The sequence below is a fragment of the Pseudophryne corroboree genome, chromosome 6 (assembly GCF_028390025.1).
Source record: "Pseudophryne corroboree isolate aPseCor3 chromosome 6, aPseCor3.hap2, whole genome shotgun sequence".
In the NCBI taxonomy this organism is placed as follows: domain Eukaryota; kingdom Metazoa; phylum Chordata; class Amphibia; order Anura; family Myobatrachidae; genus Pseudophryne; species Pseudophryne corroboree.
The window spans coordinates 750,786,351-750,804,305 of record NC_086449.1 but is presented as its reverse complement, the minus strand read 5'-3'; the positions used below and the strand labels follow the sequence as shown (position 1 = coordinate 750,804,305).

The following is a 17,955-nucleotide window of genomic DNA, read 5'->3' as shown; positions in this document are numbered from 1 at the left end:
CACAGCTGTACATTACGGATATCAGATCACTGCAGAAGCTGCCAACCTGCTCTTATATATTACACAGGACAGGAACCCCATGTGACTACATTAAGTGAACACAAAAGAGAGAATTTGCTCTCCAAAAATACAAAATTTACGTTGAACATAGGAATATTGGAGTTAAGACTCACATGATACTATATAAGAAACAGTGCGAAACACTGCAAGTTAAGACTCCTATATAGTGCTTGGTCAACTTTTTTAAAATATTAAACCACTAAAACATTTAATATGTTCTAGAAGGGTAAATTGCATAGTCTTAACTTTCCTTGACAGAGCAGCTCTTGTTTAACAGAATTTCTGCTGCGGGGTACACTGGGCTCCACAATGATTGGACAATGGGGTGTAGAGTAGGATCTTGATCCGATGCACCAACAGGCTCAAAGCTTTGACTGTTCCCAGAATGCACAGCGCCGCCTCCTCTAGAACCCCGCCTCCCTGCACAGGAGCTCAGTTTTGTAAGTTGGTGCTGCAGTAAGCAGGCACTGAACAGACAGCCCTAAGAAAAGCTTTTTATGAGGTAAAAAGTGAAGACTTCAAGGGCAGCAGCGGTGGTAAGTGTCTTGTGACATTCACTGCTGCAGCTCCAGCTCTCCCCAGCGGCGCTGTACACTCCCGAGCCCTGGTTGCCGGGTACCTACAGCGGAGGCTCCGGTTTTCTTCACGTTAGACACACACGGCTGGGGCTCTCCAGGATCGAGTGGTCGCACTTCGGGAGGTGGTAAGTGGGTCCCGCTTGCGGAGCCCGGTCTTTATCGCGATCCGGTGCGGTCAGTGGGAGGCGGGCTGCGCGTGCTGGCGGTGGACACTGTGGATACAGGCAATCCCACTAGATCACCAGGGCATGGGCGCAGGTCAGGTTTTCTCTCTAAACCAATTCTTTTATCGCCCACAGTACCCGGTGGTTTTGCCAGCAGAGGGGATAAGGCTTAGACCTGAAGCCCCAGCCCCAGGGCGCCATTTCTAGCAAGTGTTCCCGCCCTGGAGCTGCATATCTGTCTTTTCCTCACTCCCTGTCATTGTCTGCGGCGCCATTATCCCTCAGCTCACTGTTCCTGGGACTGCTTGGGCAAATCCTCCTGTGTAAAGCTGCCTGGTTGTCAGCGCTGTGCCTTTACATGACACTTAAGTATTCTACCTGCCTTTTTTAGTCAGTGTTAATAAGAAAGAGTGCACTTAGTCAGTGTTTTCTAGTACAATTACCATGTGATATACATCCAGTTCTTACTGTGTACTGTTATACCTCTTGTTATATAGCTGTGTAAGCTGGTCCAGTGCAGTATTATTGTCAGTAATAACCTCTGCATTGTACAAACTGTGACTTTATGTGTGTGCATTTTATAGCTGAGTGGTGTCCATTTCGTGTCTTTCACTCAACCTGATATCCCTATATTCTATAACCTGAGGGGGGCTTGGTGCGTCAGGTTTTATCTAATATAAGATTTTCACAAAGATATACTGTATTACGTATTTTTCTCTGTGATTTAGTCACCATATCTCTCCTTTATCTCTGCTAGTGCTGACTACACTGCGCAGGGGTTTGGGTTTAGAGATATAGGTGGTCGATCCGAGTTGTTCGCTCGGTAATTTTCTTTGCATCGCAGCGATTTTCCGCTAATGCGCATGCGCAATGTTCACACTGCGACTGCGCCAAGTAAATTTGCTATGCAGTTAGGTATTTTACTCACGGCATTACGAGGTTTTTTCTTCGTTCTGGTGATCGTAATGTGATTGACAGGAAGTGGGTGTTTCTGGGCGGAAACTGTCCGTTTTATGGGAGTGTGTGAAAAAACATTACCGTTTCTTGGAAAAACGCGGGAGTGGCTGGAGAAACGGGGGTTCGCTTGCGAGCGAACAACTCGGAATGAGGGCCATAGTGCTGCTGATAATTGTACTGTGTTACCTCATACGGCAAGTTATATCATGTCTGCTTCTGAGGGTAACGGTTCTGGGGCTGAACACACTGCCGGTGTTGCTGAAGCCACAGACTCATATGAGGAGAATATAGCAGCTGTGGGATCTGGTTCTGGGGGCTCCTTGCCCCCCAGTGGGACAGTGGCAACGGAGGCACATACTGACCCACCGTGGGCCGCTTTTTCCACGCTTCTGCATACGCTAGTTCATAAACTAACACCCCCTATGGGACCCCCAATGCCGGTACAACCGTATGTGATCCCTGCAGCTAACCCGCCGTGGGCGGACGATTTATCTGCTCAGTTAAAGAAGTTGAACCAGTCCCTGACTACTAAAAAGTCTGACCATAGCTCGCCTAAGTCCAAGGGGTCCTCTAAGCGAGCGCTTGTCTCCTCACAATCCACTGCTGTCACTGACACCTCGTCTGATGAAGACGGTACGTATACTGACCCCACAGGTTCTGACTCAGATACGGCTGATGGAGAGGGTAGTTCACATGTGGATGTTCCTGATCTTTTGGAGGCTATTAAGTTAATTCTACAGACTACGGATGATCCCGAGCCATCCGTCCCTCCTAAGAAACCAGATAGGTTCAAGCGTCAGAAGGTGGTTAAACAAGTTTTACCTCACTCTGACTACCTACCTGGGAAAACCCGGGTACGAAGTTTGTGCCTCACAAGAAGAAGCTGGCTCGCTATCCCCTCGCGCCAGAGCGGTCTAAGAATTGGGAAACGCCTCCTCCAGTGGACTCACATGTGGCCAGGATGGTGGTTTCCTCAGCTCTGCCTGTCACTACCGTCACGTCTCTAAAAGAGCCTACGGATAAGCGTGTGGAGGGTTGTCTGAAAGCGATTTACACCCTCACGGGTGCTACGCAAAGGCCCACTATTGCAGCCACATGGGCTGCCAAGGCTAATGAAGCGTGGGCCTTGGAGTTAGATACTGAAATCTCCTTTGACCATGCTAGACAATGCTTCGGATGCCGGTATCCTAGCAGCCAAGGCCTCTACTACGTCAGTCCTGGCTCGCCGGATATTGTGGCTGAGATCCTGGTCTGTGGATCTGGAGGTACACCCTTTCAAGGGAGATATTCTGTTTGGGGAGGACTTAAATAAGATAATGGCTGACTTGGCTACTGCCAAAACTGCCTGTCTACCAAATACCGCTCCTTCTGTGTCGAAGGCTAAAGGTACGTCCTTTCGCCCTTCAGGTAAAGCAAAAGGTCAGGCGTACCACAAGCAGGCCCCCACTTCCAAACCTGGTAAGCCGAAGCGCAAAAGAGCCTGGGCTGCCCGTCAGCCAGCTTCCAAGACCGATAAGCCTGCCGCATGACGGGGCGGGCCTCCCCCTGGGGGATCCAAGGGTGGGAGGCTGGCTTCTAGGGTATACCCAGGAAAGGTTTAAGACCACTTCAGATGCCTGGGTACGGGAAGTCGTCTCTCGAGGTTACGCCATAGCCTTCAAAAACCGACCCCCTCATCGATTTTGCCAGACAGACGTCCCGTCGGACCAGACAAAGGCAAACACTCTGCATTCGGTAGTACAGACCCTCCTGGATACAGGAGTTGTAGTACAGGTGCCTCTTGCTCAGAGGGGCCGGGGTACTATTCTCCGCTGTTTCTAGTCCCGAAACCGAATGGGTCCTCCCGGCCCATTCTCAACCTCAAGGCATTGAACAAGTTTGTGAAGGTTTCCAAGTTCCGTATGGAAACCCTTCGCTCTATAGTTCTGGCCTTGGAACCTGGGGACTACATGGTCTCCCTGGATATACAGGATGCTTACCTGCATATTCCTATAGCAGCGTCACATCAGCAATACCTGAGGTTCGCTATTGGCAACCTTCATTACCAGTTTCGGGCGTTACCTTTTGGTTTAACAACAGCTCCGCGAGTTTTCACCAAAGTAATGGCGGTGATGACGGTGGTACTCCGCCGTCAAGGGGTCAGGATACTGCCGTACCTGGACGACTTGTTAATCCTGGCAAATTCCCCAGAACTTCTCCTGTGTCATCTGGATATGACGGTCCGGTTTCTACAAGCCCACGGGTGGCTCATCAACTGGAAGATATCCTCAGAGCATGGTGCACCTAGGAGCGCTATTGGACACTCACAACCAGCGGTTATTCTTGTCTCAGGAGAAAGTCCTGAAGCTTCAGGACAGGATTCGTTGCTTCCTTTCTCGTCCGCAAGTGTCGAAACATTCGGCAATGCAGGTGCTGGGCCTCATGGTCTCAGCATTCGACATGGTGGGGTATGCTCAATTCCATTCTCGCCCCCTCCAGAGGCTAATTCTAGCCAAGTGGGACGGCCTGCCTCACCGGATCAGGTCTCACATGATCTCATTGACTCTGGAGGTCCGTCTGTCGCTACTTTGGTGGCTCCGGGACCAACAGTTGTGCAGGGGCCGTCCCTTCTGGATATCCAACTGAGTCCTGTTGACGACAGATGCTAGTCTATGTGGTTGGGGCGCGGTGCTGGAGCAACACTCCCTTCAGGGTCGGTGGACCAAGGAGGAATCTATCCTCTCGATCAACATTCTGGAATTGCGGGCGGTCTTCAATGCGTTGAACCTGGCCCAGCATTTAATTCAGAACCGTCCTGTTCAAATACAGTCGGACGCCACCACAGTGGCTTACATAAATCATCAAGGCGGCACTCAAAGCCGTTTGGCAATGAAGGAAGTCTCACGGATTCTACGTTGGGCGGAACGTCATCTACCGGCCATATCGGCAATATTCATTCCGGGAGTCCTGAATTGGGAAGCGGACTTTCTCAGTCGTCAGGACGTGCATGCCGGCGAGTGGAGCCTCCATCCAGAAGTGTTTCAACTCCTAGTGGAAAAGTGGGGTCTTCCAGATGTAGATCTGATGGCGTCTCGACACAATCACAAGGTTCCGGTCTTCGGAGCAAGGACAAGGGATCCTCAAGCAGCATTCGTGGATGCGCTGGCGGTGCCGTGGAGGTTTCGGCTGCCGTACGTGTTCCCTCCGGTGTCACTCCTGCACAGGGTAATTCGGAAGTTCAAGCAAGAAAAAGGAAATCTGCTTCTCATAGCTCCGGCGTGTCCCAGACGGCCCTGGTTCTCAGACCTGCAAGGCCCATCGTCCGAGCATCCACTTCTGCTTCCACAACGCCCAGACCTCCTCGTTCAGGGCCCCTGTGTCTACCAGGACCTAGCCCGGCTGTCTTTGACGGCGTGGCTCTTGAAGCTTCCGTCTTGAGGGCTAAGGGTTTTTCTGAAGGGGTCATTAAAACTATGTTGCGGGCCCGGAAACCGGCTTCTGCTCGGATTTACTATAGGGTCTGGCATTCCTACTTTGTTTGGTGTGCATCTAATAATTATGACACTTCCAAGTTTAGTACAGCCAAACTTTTGGCTTTTCTGCAGCAGGGCCTAGATTTAGGCCTGCGTCTGGCCTCCCTCAAGGTTCATATTTCGGCCTTGTCGGTGTGGTTTCAGGGAAAAATTGCGACTTTACCTGATGTCCATACTTTCACTCAGGGTGTGTTGCGTTTCCAACCTCCCTATGTCCTGCCTGTGGCTCCTTGGGACTTGTCGGTGGTTTTGGAGGCGTTGCAGGGGCCTCCGTTTGAACCCCTGGGTTCAGCTGACCTTAAGTGGCTTTCCCTTAAGGTGGTGTTCTTGCTAGCTATTGCCTCTACTAGAAGAGTGTCGGATCTGGGTGCCTTGTCTTGTAGTTCCCCATATCTGATTTTTCACCGTGACCGGGTGGTTCTTAGGACTCGTCCCGGATATTTACCTAAGGTGGTTTCTTCGTTCCATCTTAATCAGAAGATTGTGGTTCCGGCCTTTGTCTCTCCTGATTTGTCTCCCAAAGAGCGGTCTTTGGATGTGGTACGGGCTCTCCGTATCTACGTGAAGAGAACTGCTTCTATTCGAAAATCTGATTCTCTCTTTGTTTTGTTTGGATTTCACAAACGTGGCTGGCCTGCTCACAAGCAGACCCTGGCCAGATGGATTAGAATGGTGATTGCACATGCTTATGTGAAGGCTGGTCTGTCAGCTCCTGCTCACATTACGGCCCATTCTACTCGGTCTGTTGGAACTTCTTGGGCGGCCCAACGTGGTGCGACCCTTGAACAATTGTGCAAGGCGGCTACGTGGTCCTCCGGGAACACGTTCATAAGGTTCTATGCCTTCGATACTGCCGCTTCGCAGGATGCTTCCTTTGGACGCCGGGTTCTTGTGCCCGCTACAGTGCGTCCCCTTCCATAAGGAACTGCTTTAGGACATCCCCGTTGTCCAATCCTTGTGGAGCCCAGTGTACCCCGCAGCAGAAAACGAGATTTATGGTAAGAACTTACCTTTGTTAAATCTCTTTCTGCGAGGTACACTGGACTCCACAAGGCACCCACCCTGACGCACTTAGCTTCTTTGGGTTGGTATGGCATTAGCCGCTGACACTTCTCTTGTCGTGAGAGTGTGGTGTATGTGGCTACTAACCGTTGCCGTCTCTTTTCCTGCTACTGCATTGGACTGGTTAACTAAAAACTGAGCTCCTGTGCAGGGAGGCGGGGTTATAGAGGAGGCGGCGCTGTGCATTCTGGGAACAGTCAAAGCTTTGAGCCTGTTGGTGCCTCGGATCAAGATCCTACTCTACACCCCATTCTCCAATCCTTGTGGAGCCCAGTGTACCTCGCAGAAAGAGATTTAACAAAGGTAAGTTCTTACCATAAATCTCGTTATTAATCAGGTGTTGCTTCTGGCATGCAAAGTAAAGTTATATTCCTAGGAAACTCCAAACCAAACCAACTTCTTGGTCACTGACCTTAATCGATGAACAGACAGCCTACTAAGCAACAGTATAAGCAGAACACCAACATAATTTGCCTGTTTCAATCACATCTGTACAAGTGTAAACAGTCAGAGGGGGTAATTCAGAGTTGATCGCAGCAGCGAATTTGCTAGCAGTTGGGCAAAACCTTGTGCACTGCGGGGGAGGCAGACATAACATGTGCAGAGAGAGAGATTTAGGTGGATAATTTTGTTTCTGTGCAGGGTAAATACTGGCTGATTTATTTTTACACTGCAATTAAGATTTCAGTTTGAACACACCCCACCCAAATCTAACTCTCTTTGCACATGTTATATCTGCCCCCCCTGTAGTGCACGTGGTTTTGCCCAACTGCTAACAAATTTGCTGCTGTGATCAACTCTGAATTACCCCCAGAGTGCGGTACTTCCATTTTTACCAAGTTTCTTTATGTTCACTAACTATATATTAGAATTTAACAGTGTGTGATTTATTAGCATCAAGTGCACAAGTCAAGGAGGACATCTCAGTACCACTTGTAGCCTTATCTAGGAGACAAGGCGACTTCAACATATTCTTCGTGGAAGCACTCAAGTAGAGATATACTTGATGAATGAAAAAAAAAACAGGATGTTCAATCCTTTTAATGATTCACATGGGGAAATATATGGCATAAATATACACTTGAAGAATTCATTTTACATTTCATGCTGCTCTGATGAGTGCAACCAATACCTTTCAATCTTCATATACAGTATGTGACCTTTAAGCGTTGCCTTATTTGAACCGGACATGAATAGTAATTCAATTTAATGTCAAGCTTTTTGTATGAATGATTCTAACCTTTAGACTTTTACATTGAGGATTTTGGAGCCTTTCAATTTAGCAGCAGCTGATGATGTCTTTACCAGGACTGGTAGGCAGGAAATTGTTTTCCTTTACGTGCCTGAAAAGCAGTATTTTACAATATATAGAACTCAGAACATTGATATGTATTGGTGGTGGTTTAATAAAAGACAGAGATGGGCAAAGGTCAGTATTTTATAATGATAGAGAAGATAGCACTGGCCTTGGGCTCTTTCTCACTTCATCAGGGACAGACCGGGGCTGTTTTTCGGACCTGGAATCCATGTGCACGCGAGCGCACGTGAAAGGGGTGCGCAGACACTGCTTACAGGGATGTGCCGCGAGTTAGGGGAGCGTGGACTTATGGCACGCCCCCATATTTCTTTGAAATGGGCACTTCGGGTGGGGGTGGGGGCAAACAAGAGAGCCGGAAGCTGCGCACACCCTTCTTGGCTCTCTGTGTGACCGGACTGGCCAACCAGCCCTTCTGGCATTTGCCAGAAGTGCCAGATGGCCAGTCCCGCCCTGCATGTGATTATGTAGTCAATAAACAGGACCTTCCAAATGCAGGAAAGGCCATGCTTGTTGGAACAGACAGACAACCAACTCTGTGTGACTGACGCTAGTCAAGAGCAGGTGCTTCCCCAGAAAAAAAGGAAAAGTATTCATGGCAAAAAATATTGTTCAATGATTACACACACACACAAATAATATATTTCTTCCCATGACGGGAATGTTTAGATTGATGCACACACAGAAAAAAAACACCAATGTTTTGTGCCGCTCCATTTCCTCAGATTCAGAGGTACCTTCTTCAGATGGACCACTCTCCAGATGATGTGTCCTTTTCTGTGATTAACCATACCGCTTTATAGGTATGACACAATGCCTGTGTGTTTATATTTAAAAAGATAACATTTTCATACACTTTTTTTTCCAGATAATCATACATTTTAGATATTGCTTTGTATGTGCTTCCTTCTCTCTAGGGGGCTGATTCGACTAAGCGTTGAAGGCACCGGAATAACTTTTAGCAGGTTAGCGCGTTACCTCACAGAATGCGGCCTATGGCCGACAAAGGTAAATCACATGTATGCTATTCTGCCACCCACTTTTTTGATTCAGGTTTTGCCACACAACATTGGTTGTATATAGCACATTCTCCATAAAGGACGTCATTTTTAATGTTGAACATAGCAGACTGTTTGATGAACCCCCCCCAAAAATCTAAAGAAATCAGATGAACAAACAGTCAGCACTATCTTGAAGTAGATTTATCTTTTGCAGGTACCCATAAGGGTACCTAACCTCCTTTAGGCTGGTATCCTATTTGCCGTGGTCAATTAGCGCACCGGGGCTATCCTATTAGCCCCAAAAACCGGCACTTATCCGGGGGTTTGGTTCGCTTGCCTCAGGCTGGCGAAACCAAATGCCCAATAAGTGGTCCTAAAAGCGACGATAAGTGCCTCAAAAACACATAGGTCCGCGCTTTTCGCGGACCTTATGTATTTTCGGACGTATAACCTCAGTTATTTTGATTTAATCATCTGTTCTGAAGCTGGGATATCACTAAAACCCGGAGAGTGCCTTGAGGACCGAGGTTTGAAATGCCTGTGCTACAGATACTATCTGTTCTCGGCCCAACCACAAAATGACGGACATCACTAACATGGAATGGTGTGTATACACATTTAGAAGTCAAAGTTTGCTAGGCTAAGATACCATTGACAAGTTCCTTCTTGTTTTCAGATTGGAGGATCAGTGGATCTCTTATTTGTTGGATTCACCAGGATCCGAACCAACTGCTTCTAGTTGTAAGTAACCATAAGACAGCTCATCTATTCCATCAGCCGCATCATATTCAGCGCCAACAGGTATAGATGTGGTTAGCAATTGTGCCTCCCAGTGACAAGGCCATGAGTTTTATTCTGACATGGTATAGATAAAATGGTAAAATAAATAAATAAATGTGTGTGGAGATTGTATGTTCTCCCCATAATTAAATTTGTTTAGTCTGAGTGTTTCAGCTTCCACCCACATACAAAAAAACTCTCATACATCATTATATATAAAAAAAAAATTTGGTCTGTTTGTCTGTCTGTCTGGGTTTACAATCGGACACCACTGCATCGATTGGGATGAAAAGAATGCCAGGTGGTCCAGTTGGATCCTGGCCAGGTTTTAGGGGGTTGGGGTCCTGGTCAGACCTCACGGCAGAACTTTGACCCGGGGAGCCTGTTCTGGGCCTTCCACTGGATGGATTTGGATGAAAACTTCACAGAGGGGTGGCAATTGCTTTGGGATGTCTAATGGAGTGGTTGGGACATCCCATTGGTGTACACAGGGAGCCTGTTCTGGGCTTTAGACTGGATGGATTTGGATGAAAACATTAATGAACTGTAATAACTGATAGCGATAGCCATAATTCAATTAACTGAAATAACGGACAGAAATGAAGGTGGGAAGACAAAAACTGTAAACAAAAGTATTGGAATAGCAACATTGATAACAGAAGGAAAACTTTAAACCCATCTCACAATGGAAAAGTGATAATAAAACTGAACAGAAAGGAAAGCTAGGGATCAGGGCTACTGGCGACACTGTATAAACAAAAACGGCACTGTGCAGCCACCTCATGGGTACGTTGGAAAAGCTACTAATTATTTTTAATATGTTGACAGTTACATCCAACTCATTGATAAGTTAATAACTGGAAAATATAAACCCGGGCAAGGCAGCTAGTAGATTAATATTTATGTGGTGTAGAGATTAGGCTGTAAGATCAGTTGGGGTAAGGAGTGATAATTATTAAACACACTGTAAAAAGCTGTGCAATTGAATAGCTACTGATTCTTTGTTTTTCCAATAGCTTACAAGACTGTGAAACTAGCATACACTGACTACATGAAAGGACTAGAACCACCTCACAGTCATTTCTGCAAAACGTTTTGCTTCCAGGCACACCTGCGGTGTTAAACAATCTCCCAGCAGCAAATTCTCCTACTCCATAGACCTAAAAAGCACCATGATTTCACCTTTGTGAATGAAGTACACGGTGCAGCCTGCTCCCATTGGAGGCAGCCATTGTTGGATGTTGTCAGCTCATACGGAATTACTGACACTGGGCTCTGCTTTGTTAATATTAAAGAAAAAAAAAAGTAATTAGTCTCTTCCCTATTTTCTGCACTTCATATGAAAAAAAAAAAAGTTCCAATGACAGTCCAGACAGTAACAGTGCACAATATTATTTTATTTTTCATAGAGATGTATCTGAGAAATCAATATAAAATACAAATGACGACAATTTCTCGTAACATATCCCAGTGTATATAACAGAGGAAGTGGAGAGCTTATGGCAGTTTTTTTTAAATACTTGCCAAGTAAAACGGTGAGCGTTCTCAGAAAACGTTGGGTTTCTGAAAAGCCACTGAAACGGATCAAAATATACAGAAACATTTACTCAAGAGCAGGAATAGATTTTGCAGTACAGTAATGCCAACAAAACAAAACCAAAAAGTGAAAGCGGAATCTTTGCCAAACGCTGCAGCTGTGTTTGCTTTCATAGGAACCAGTAAATAAATATCTATGCTTCTCTCTCATTATGTGATACGTTTTTGGCCTCGGTGAGATGCTGAGATTAGTGTAGGCACTCTCGGCAAATTAATGTAGATCTGTGTTGGCATGACCGAGGTGCATTAATTAACAGTAAAACTTAGACTTATTTGTAAATAAATATATACATATTTTTGCAGAAAGCAAACAGAACTGTTTGTACATGTAAAGAGACCTCTTTCGTCTTAAGTGGGTTATATTTGAGCCCTGGTGTCCTGTAAAAAGGAGCTAAGTTATGTAATGTACTGCCCTCTCAATTGGCCAGGATTTCTTCAGGGCTTTTGCACATCGATGAAACGCGTCAGCTCCTGCTCAGGGTGAAAAACAAAGTGGATCAGCATCTAATCTTGTACGGCATTAACAGCCTTGCTGCGGCGATACAAACCCATTCAAAAGACAAAAGGAAAAACTGTTCGGACTGTGGAGGAATAGTTGACATAATCTCAGAATTTATGAACTGCGTAGACGCGTAAAATTTATTATTGAAGTGACACCTGTATTCTCTAAAATTAACAAAATAAAACAAAAAAGCAAAAACAAAAATAAAGTAGTCTAACTTGATCACAGCGAGTATTACACAAAAAGAAAAGGCCTTTGAACTACTTCAGCGCTGAAAGGGCCCGAACAGCACGGGACACCACTGAAGGAGTTGGTAACAGAAAATTAGGCATTATGTTGTATACAGGTATACACCCACCTTCATTCCTTCTGCACATGAAACACCTCTACATGTAACATACCCAATGCAGAAAACAATGCTTTGGAGTCCATCATTTTCTACAATTGTGCTTTCCATGGACGACGACAGCTTTAGAAAATCCGCCCTCAAGGAGTGGGCAAAAGTAGGTATAATTCGGTCAGCGAGAAGACGTCTCTGCCAGGATCATCATCATCGTTGGAGTAGGTGCTGAGAAGTGGCTGAGAAGTAGGCTACCTCTCTACTTCTCGAGTAATCCTGAATGGCAGGGAACCACTTCAGCACTTCTCCAGCCGCACTTGGGGCAGTGTGGTAAATGTTCTGCTTCAGTCCAGTACTGACCTTGTGCAGTGCTTCCGTGACAGCAGCACCATAGGAGAGGAACGAGGGCAGAGCAGCTGGAGGAATCAGTCCAGTCTATTGACAAATTGGTCCAAAATGGATCAGTCCGCTTTTTTAATAAATATCTGTTTAGATGGAATGCATGAAAAAAAAAAGTAGGTAACACAAGAACAAATAAACCCACTATTATTATTGTTGTATTATACTATTCTTAGTGCAAGAACATAATCCGCCTATCACATGGAACAGTGCTCTCTAATTGAAACAGAGGCCCTGATTCAGCAGTGCTTGCAGTTGCATGTGCAGTTACGATATTGTTTGCAGCGGACTTTCTGAAATATGCTAACGGCTCAGCCACAGAGAGGCCCACTGCCGGTGTCTCACATCCGCTGCTCACGTACATAAGAGGGAACATCGGGTGCACATCAGTTGGACCATCAGACCTCTAGCAACCCTATGGTGCTCCAGACAAAGCAGCTCCCCTAAGATGCCGGGGCCTCTCCTCTCCTGCTGCGAATACATTTACAGTGGGTCCATTCCATGAAAATGAGTATAAATGTCCCATACTATTTGGTGGCTATGCTCCTCTCTAAATCCCTTCTGAAGTTATCCAGGTGGCTAGAGATATTGTGGGGAATGAGGTTCCTGATGGCTCAGAATTTTAATGTAATAAAGTGGCCTCTCTCTAACTATAAACTATCCCTCTTGAGGCATATGAATAATGCAGCCATAGTGGTTGTTCCAGCTAAATACTGTAGCGGTCACCTTTCCCTCCATTCCTTAAGGACTGGTTCCTTAGATTGGATATGTTATGGAAGAGGTCTCACTGTCAACATCTAACAGCATCACCACATTTACAACCACTTGGTCTTATTGGCTGGAGTTCAAAGAGTCTATTACATATAAGGAAGTAAGGGTGTAAGGCCACTTCTACCTGCGGGAAACTGTTTTATCTGATTTGTGTTCTACTGTCTGGAGACCTATGGGCTCTCTTCCCTTCCAACCCTGTATAACCCTCTCCCCCCACACCTGTCTGTCTGTGTTCTACAGATGGAGTCTCACTCATCTAGCCTTCTCTGGTGCGCCATGGTGCACCAAGGCTTATTAGCATAAGCCTTTCATCTATTGTTCTCAGCTGCAATACAATACAGAGAGAACAATACAGCAGGGGATTAAGTCCGACAGCACTGGCTCAGTTAATTCTATTAAAGGGATAGATGAGCAGGGCTCCATCTGTATTTCTATTTTAATGGAAACGTTGTGTTCATACTGTATGTTCACTGTGTATGTTATCATTTCTGCCTTGACATTTGTCTCACTGTATTGGACATGTGCATCTTTAATTAAAGAATATACAAAAATGTCCCATACGTGTCACTGTAAAAAGTAAAAAAATAAAAAAATTAGCTGTGTATATTTTGAGTTTACATTTTTAGCTAAATTATAGGTAGGTTTTCATAAAAAAAAAAAATAAGACCGGCGCTTAAAACAAAGAGTTCAGCTGAATTATAAAGTAGGTTTTGTTTACAAAACAATGGTGGATTTGGCTTGTCCCGTATGTGGCAACTACATTTTGTGATATTGTGTTGGGTCTAATGGAATTTTTATAATTTTTTTCTGCCTAAAGCATAAGCCTAGTTAGGCATCTTTCAAAAAAATTAAAAAAAATAAACTTCCTGTTTTAACAAAAATAGGATTTTAATACCTACCGGTAAATCCTTTTCTCCTAGTCCGTAGAGGATGCTGGGGACTCCAAAAGGACCATGGGGTATAGACAGGATCCGCAGGAGACATGGGCACACTAAAAAACTTTTACTGGGTGTGAACTGGCTCCTACTTCTATGCCCCTCCTCCAGACCTCAGTTATAGGAACTGTGCCCAGGAGAGACGGACATTTCAAGGAAAAGGATTTTTGTTAAACTAAGGGTGAGATACATACCAGCTCACACCACAAACACACCGTACAACTGGATTAGCAGGAATACCAGATAACAGTATGAACGAAAAAACAGCAACAAGCTGAACATAACCGATACACAACCATCGTGTAACCGGAAACAACAACCAGCAATACAACTGCAAGTAACAGTACGCACTGGGATGGGCGCCCAGCATCCTCTACGGACTAGGAGAAAAGGATTTACCGGTAGGTATTAAAATCCTATTTTCTCTTACGTCCTAGAGGATGCTGGGGACTCCAAAAGGACCATGGGGTCTATACCAAAGCTCCAGACCAGGCGGGAGAGTGCGGACGACTCTGCAGCACCGATTGAGCAAACATGAGGTCCTCCTCAGCCAGGGTATCAAACTTATAGAACTTAGCAAAAGTGTTTGAACCCGACCACGTAGCTGCTCGGCAAAGTTGAAGTGCCGAGACCCCTCGGGCAGCCGCCCAAGACGAGCCCACCTTCCTGGTAGAATGGGCCTTTACTGACTTCGGCACTGGCAACCCAGCCGAAGAGTGAGCATGCTTAATTGTATTACAAATCCAGCGTGCAATAGTCTGCTTGGAAGCAGGATTTCCAATCTTGTTGGAAGCATACAGGACAAACAGTGTTTCCGTTTTCCTAACAAGAGCCGTTCTGGCGACATAAATTTTTAAAGCTCTCACAACCTCAAGAGACTTTGGGACTGCGACAGCCTCCGTAGCCACAGGTACCACAATAGACTGATTTATGTGAAACGACGAAACCACCTTCGGTAGAAATTGTTGACGAGTCCTCAATTCCGCTCTATCCACATGAAAAATCAAATATGGGCTCTTGTGAGACAAAGTCGCCAATTCTGACACCCGTCTGGCCGACGCCAAGGCCAAAAGCATGACCACTTTCCAAGTGAGAAACTTTAACTCAACCTTTCGCAAAGGTTCAAACCAGTGAGACATAAGAAACTGTAACACAAGTTCAAGATCCCACGGGGCCACGGGTGGCACAAACAGAGGATGGATATGCAGCACTCCCTTCACGAAAGTCTGAACCTCAGGAAGGGCGGCCAATTCTTTATGAAAAAAAATAGATAAAGCCGAGATCTGCACTTTGATGGAACCCAATTTCAGGCCTGCATCCACGCCTGCCTGCAAAAAATGGAGGAAACAACCCAAGTGAAACTCCTCCGCAGGAGCTGCTTTGGTTTCACACCACGACACATATTTTCTCCAAATACGGTGATAATGTTTTGCCGTGACATCCTTTCTAGCCTTAAGGAGAGTGGGGATGACCTCCCCGGGAATACCTTTCCGGGCTAGGATTTGGCGTTCAACCTCCACGCCGTCAAACGCAGCCGCGGTAAGTCCGGAAACACGCATGGTCCCTGCAGTAACAGGTCCTCTCTTAGAGGAAGCGGCCAAGGACCTTCTACGAGTAACTCCTGAAGATCTGTATACCAGGCCCTCCGTGGCCAATCTGGAACGACGAGTATTGCCTGAACCCTTGCTCGTTTTATAATCCTCAACACTCTTGGAATAAGAGGAAGCGGAGGGAACACATACACCGACTGAAAAACCCACAGAGTTACCAGGGCATCCACTGCACTGGCTTGGGGGTCTCTTGACCTGGAACAATACCTCGGACGCTTCTTGTTGAGGTGAGACGCCATCATGTCTATTTGAGGAATTCCCCAACGCCTTGTCACTTCTGCAAATACCTCTTGATGAAGGGCCCACTCCCCTGGATGGAGATCAAGTCTGCTGAGGAAATCTGCTTCCCAGTTGTCCACGCCCGGAAGGAACACTGCTGACAGAGCGCTCACGTGCTGTTCCGCCCAGCCGAGAACTCTTGTGGCCTCCGCCATTGCCGCCCTGCTCTTTGTTCCGCCCTGGCGATTTACGTATGCCACCGCTGTTATGTTGTCCGATTGGATCAGGAGAGGGAGACCTTGCAGAAGGTTCTTCGCTTGCAGGAGGCCGTTGTAAATGGCTCTTAACTCAAGAACATTTATGTGGAGACAAGATTCCTGGCTTGACCATTTTCCCTGGAAACGTCTTCCTTGTGTGACTGCACCCCAGCCTCGGAGACTTGCATCTGTGGTCAGTAGGACCCAATCCTGGATTCCGAAGCTGCGTCCCTCTAGAAGGTGAGCACCTTGCAGCCACCACAGTAGAGAAATCCTGGTCCTGGAAGACAGACTTATTTTCCGGTGCATGTGTAGGTGAGACCCGGACCATTTGTTCAGCAGATCCCACTGAAACACCCGGGCATGAAACCTGCCAAACGGAATGGCTTCGTAAGCCGCAACCATCTTCCCTAGCACTCGAGTGCATTGAGGAATCGACACTCTCGCCGGTCTCAGAATCTCCTTTACCATGCTCTGGATTTCCAGAGCTTTTTCTGCCGGAAGAAACACCCTCCGTAGTTTCGTGTCTAGAATCATGCCCAAAAAGGGCAGCCGAGTTGTCGGAATCAAGTGAGACTTTGGCAAATTTAGAATCCAACCATGCTGCTGCAGAACGGTCAGGGAGAGTTCCACATTTCTTAGCAACTGCTCTTTTGATCTCGCCTTTATCAGGAGATCATCCAAGTACGGGATAATTGTGACCCCTTGCTTGCGTAGGAGTACCATCATTTCCACCATCACCTTGGTGAAGACCCTCGGGGCCGTGGAAAGCCCAAACGGCAACGTCTAAAATTGGTAATGACAATCCTGCACTGCAAATCTTAGGAAGGCCTGCTGAGCAGGATATATCGGGACGTGTAAGTAGGCATCCTTTATGTCGACTGACGCCATAAAATCCCCCCCTTCTAGGCTGGAGATCACAGCTCGAAGAGATTCCATCTTGAACTTGAAAGTTTTCAAGTATGGATTGAGGGATTTTAGGTTCAGAATCGGTCTGACCGAACCGTCCGGCTTCGGCACGACAAAGTGGCTCGAATAGAACCCTTCTCCCCGTTGGGACGGGGGAACGGGGACAATGACCCTCTGTTGACACAGCTTTTGTATCGCAGCATTCACCACTTCTCTTTCTGGAAGAGAAATTGTCAAGGCCGATTTGAAAAAGTGGCGGGGGGGGGGGGGGGGGCATCTCCTGAAACTCCAGTTTGTACCCTTGGGACACTATGTCTAAGACCCAAGGATCCAGGGCTGATTGAAACCAGACCTGACTGAAGATTTGGAGACGGCCCCCCACCGGCACGGACTCCCACAGGGGAGCCCCAGCGTCATGCGGTGGACTTGGTAGAGGCGGGGGAGGACTTTTGGTCCTGGGCGCCAGACACAGCAGGGGACCTTTTTCCCCTTCCTCTACCCTTTGAAGCGAGGAAAGACGAGCCCTTTCCTTTTTTGTATTTATTAGGCTGAAAGGACTGCATCTGATAATGGGGCGCCTTTTTCTGTTGTGTGGAAACATAAGGAAGAAAAGATGACTTACCCGCAGTAGCGGTAGACACCAGGTCAGCAAGGCCGTCACCAAACAAGACAATACCTTTAAAAGGGAGAGCTTCCATAGCGGAGTCGGCACCAGCATTCCATTGATGAATCCACAGCGCCCTCCTGGCCGAGACCGCCATGGCATTGGCCCTTGATCCCAAGAGGCCAATATCCCTTGCCGCATCCTTCAGGTAATCTGCAGCATCCTTGATATAACCAAGAGTCAAAAGAATGTTATCCTTATCAAGAGTATCCATGTCAGAAGCTAAATTATCAGTCCACTTAGCAATAGCACTACTCACCCATGCCGACGCCACAGCAGGTCTGAGTAGTGCACCAGTATTAACAAAAATGGCCTTCAATGTCG

General features: G+C 46.7%; 1 protein-coding gene across 1 annotated transcript in view; it reads right to left on the bottom strand.

The window, feature by feature from the left end:
• Positions 1 to 10,805: 10,805 nt before the first annotated feature.
• Positions 10,806 to 17,955, bottom strand: part of MGAT4B (alpha-1,3-mannosyl-glycoprotein 4-beta-N-acetylglucosaminyltransferase B) — a 530,095-nt gene continuing 522,945 nt past the window's right edge. Inside the window, exon 15 of the mRNA XM_063928535.1 lies at positions 10,806 to 12,352. Within this exon, the coding sequence (XP_063784605.1) occupies positions 12,329 to 12,352 (24 nt within the window). The 3' untranslated portion in view covers positions 10,806 to 12,328. The remainder of the gene's footprint in view (positions 12,353 to 17,955) is intronic.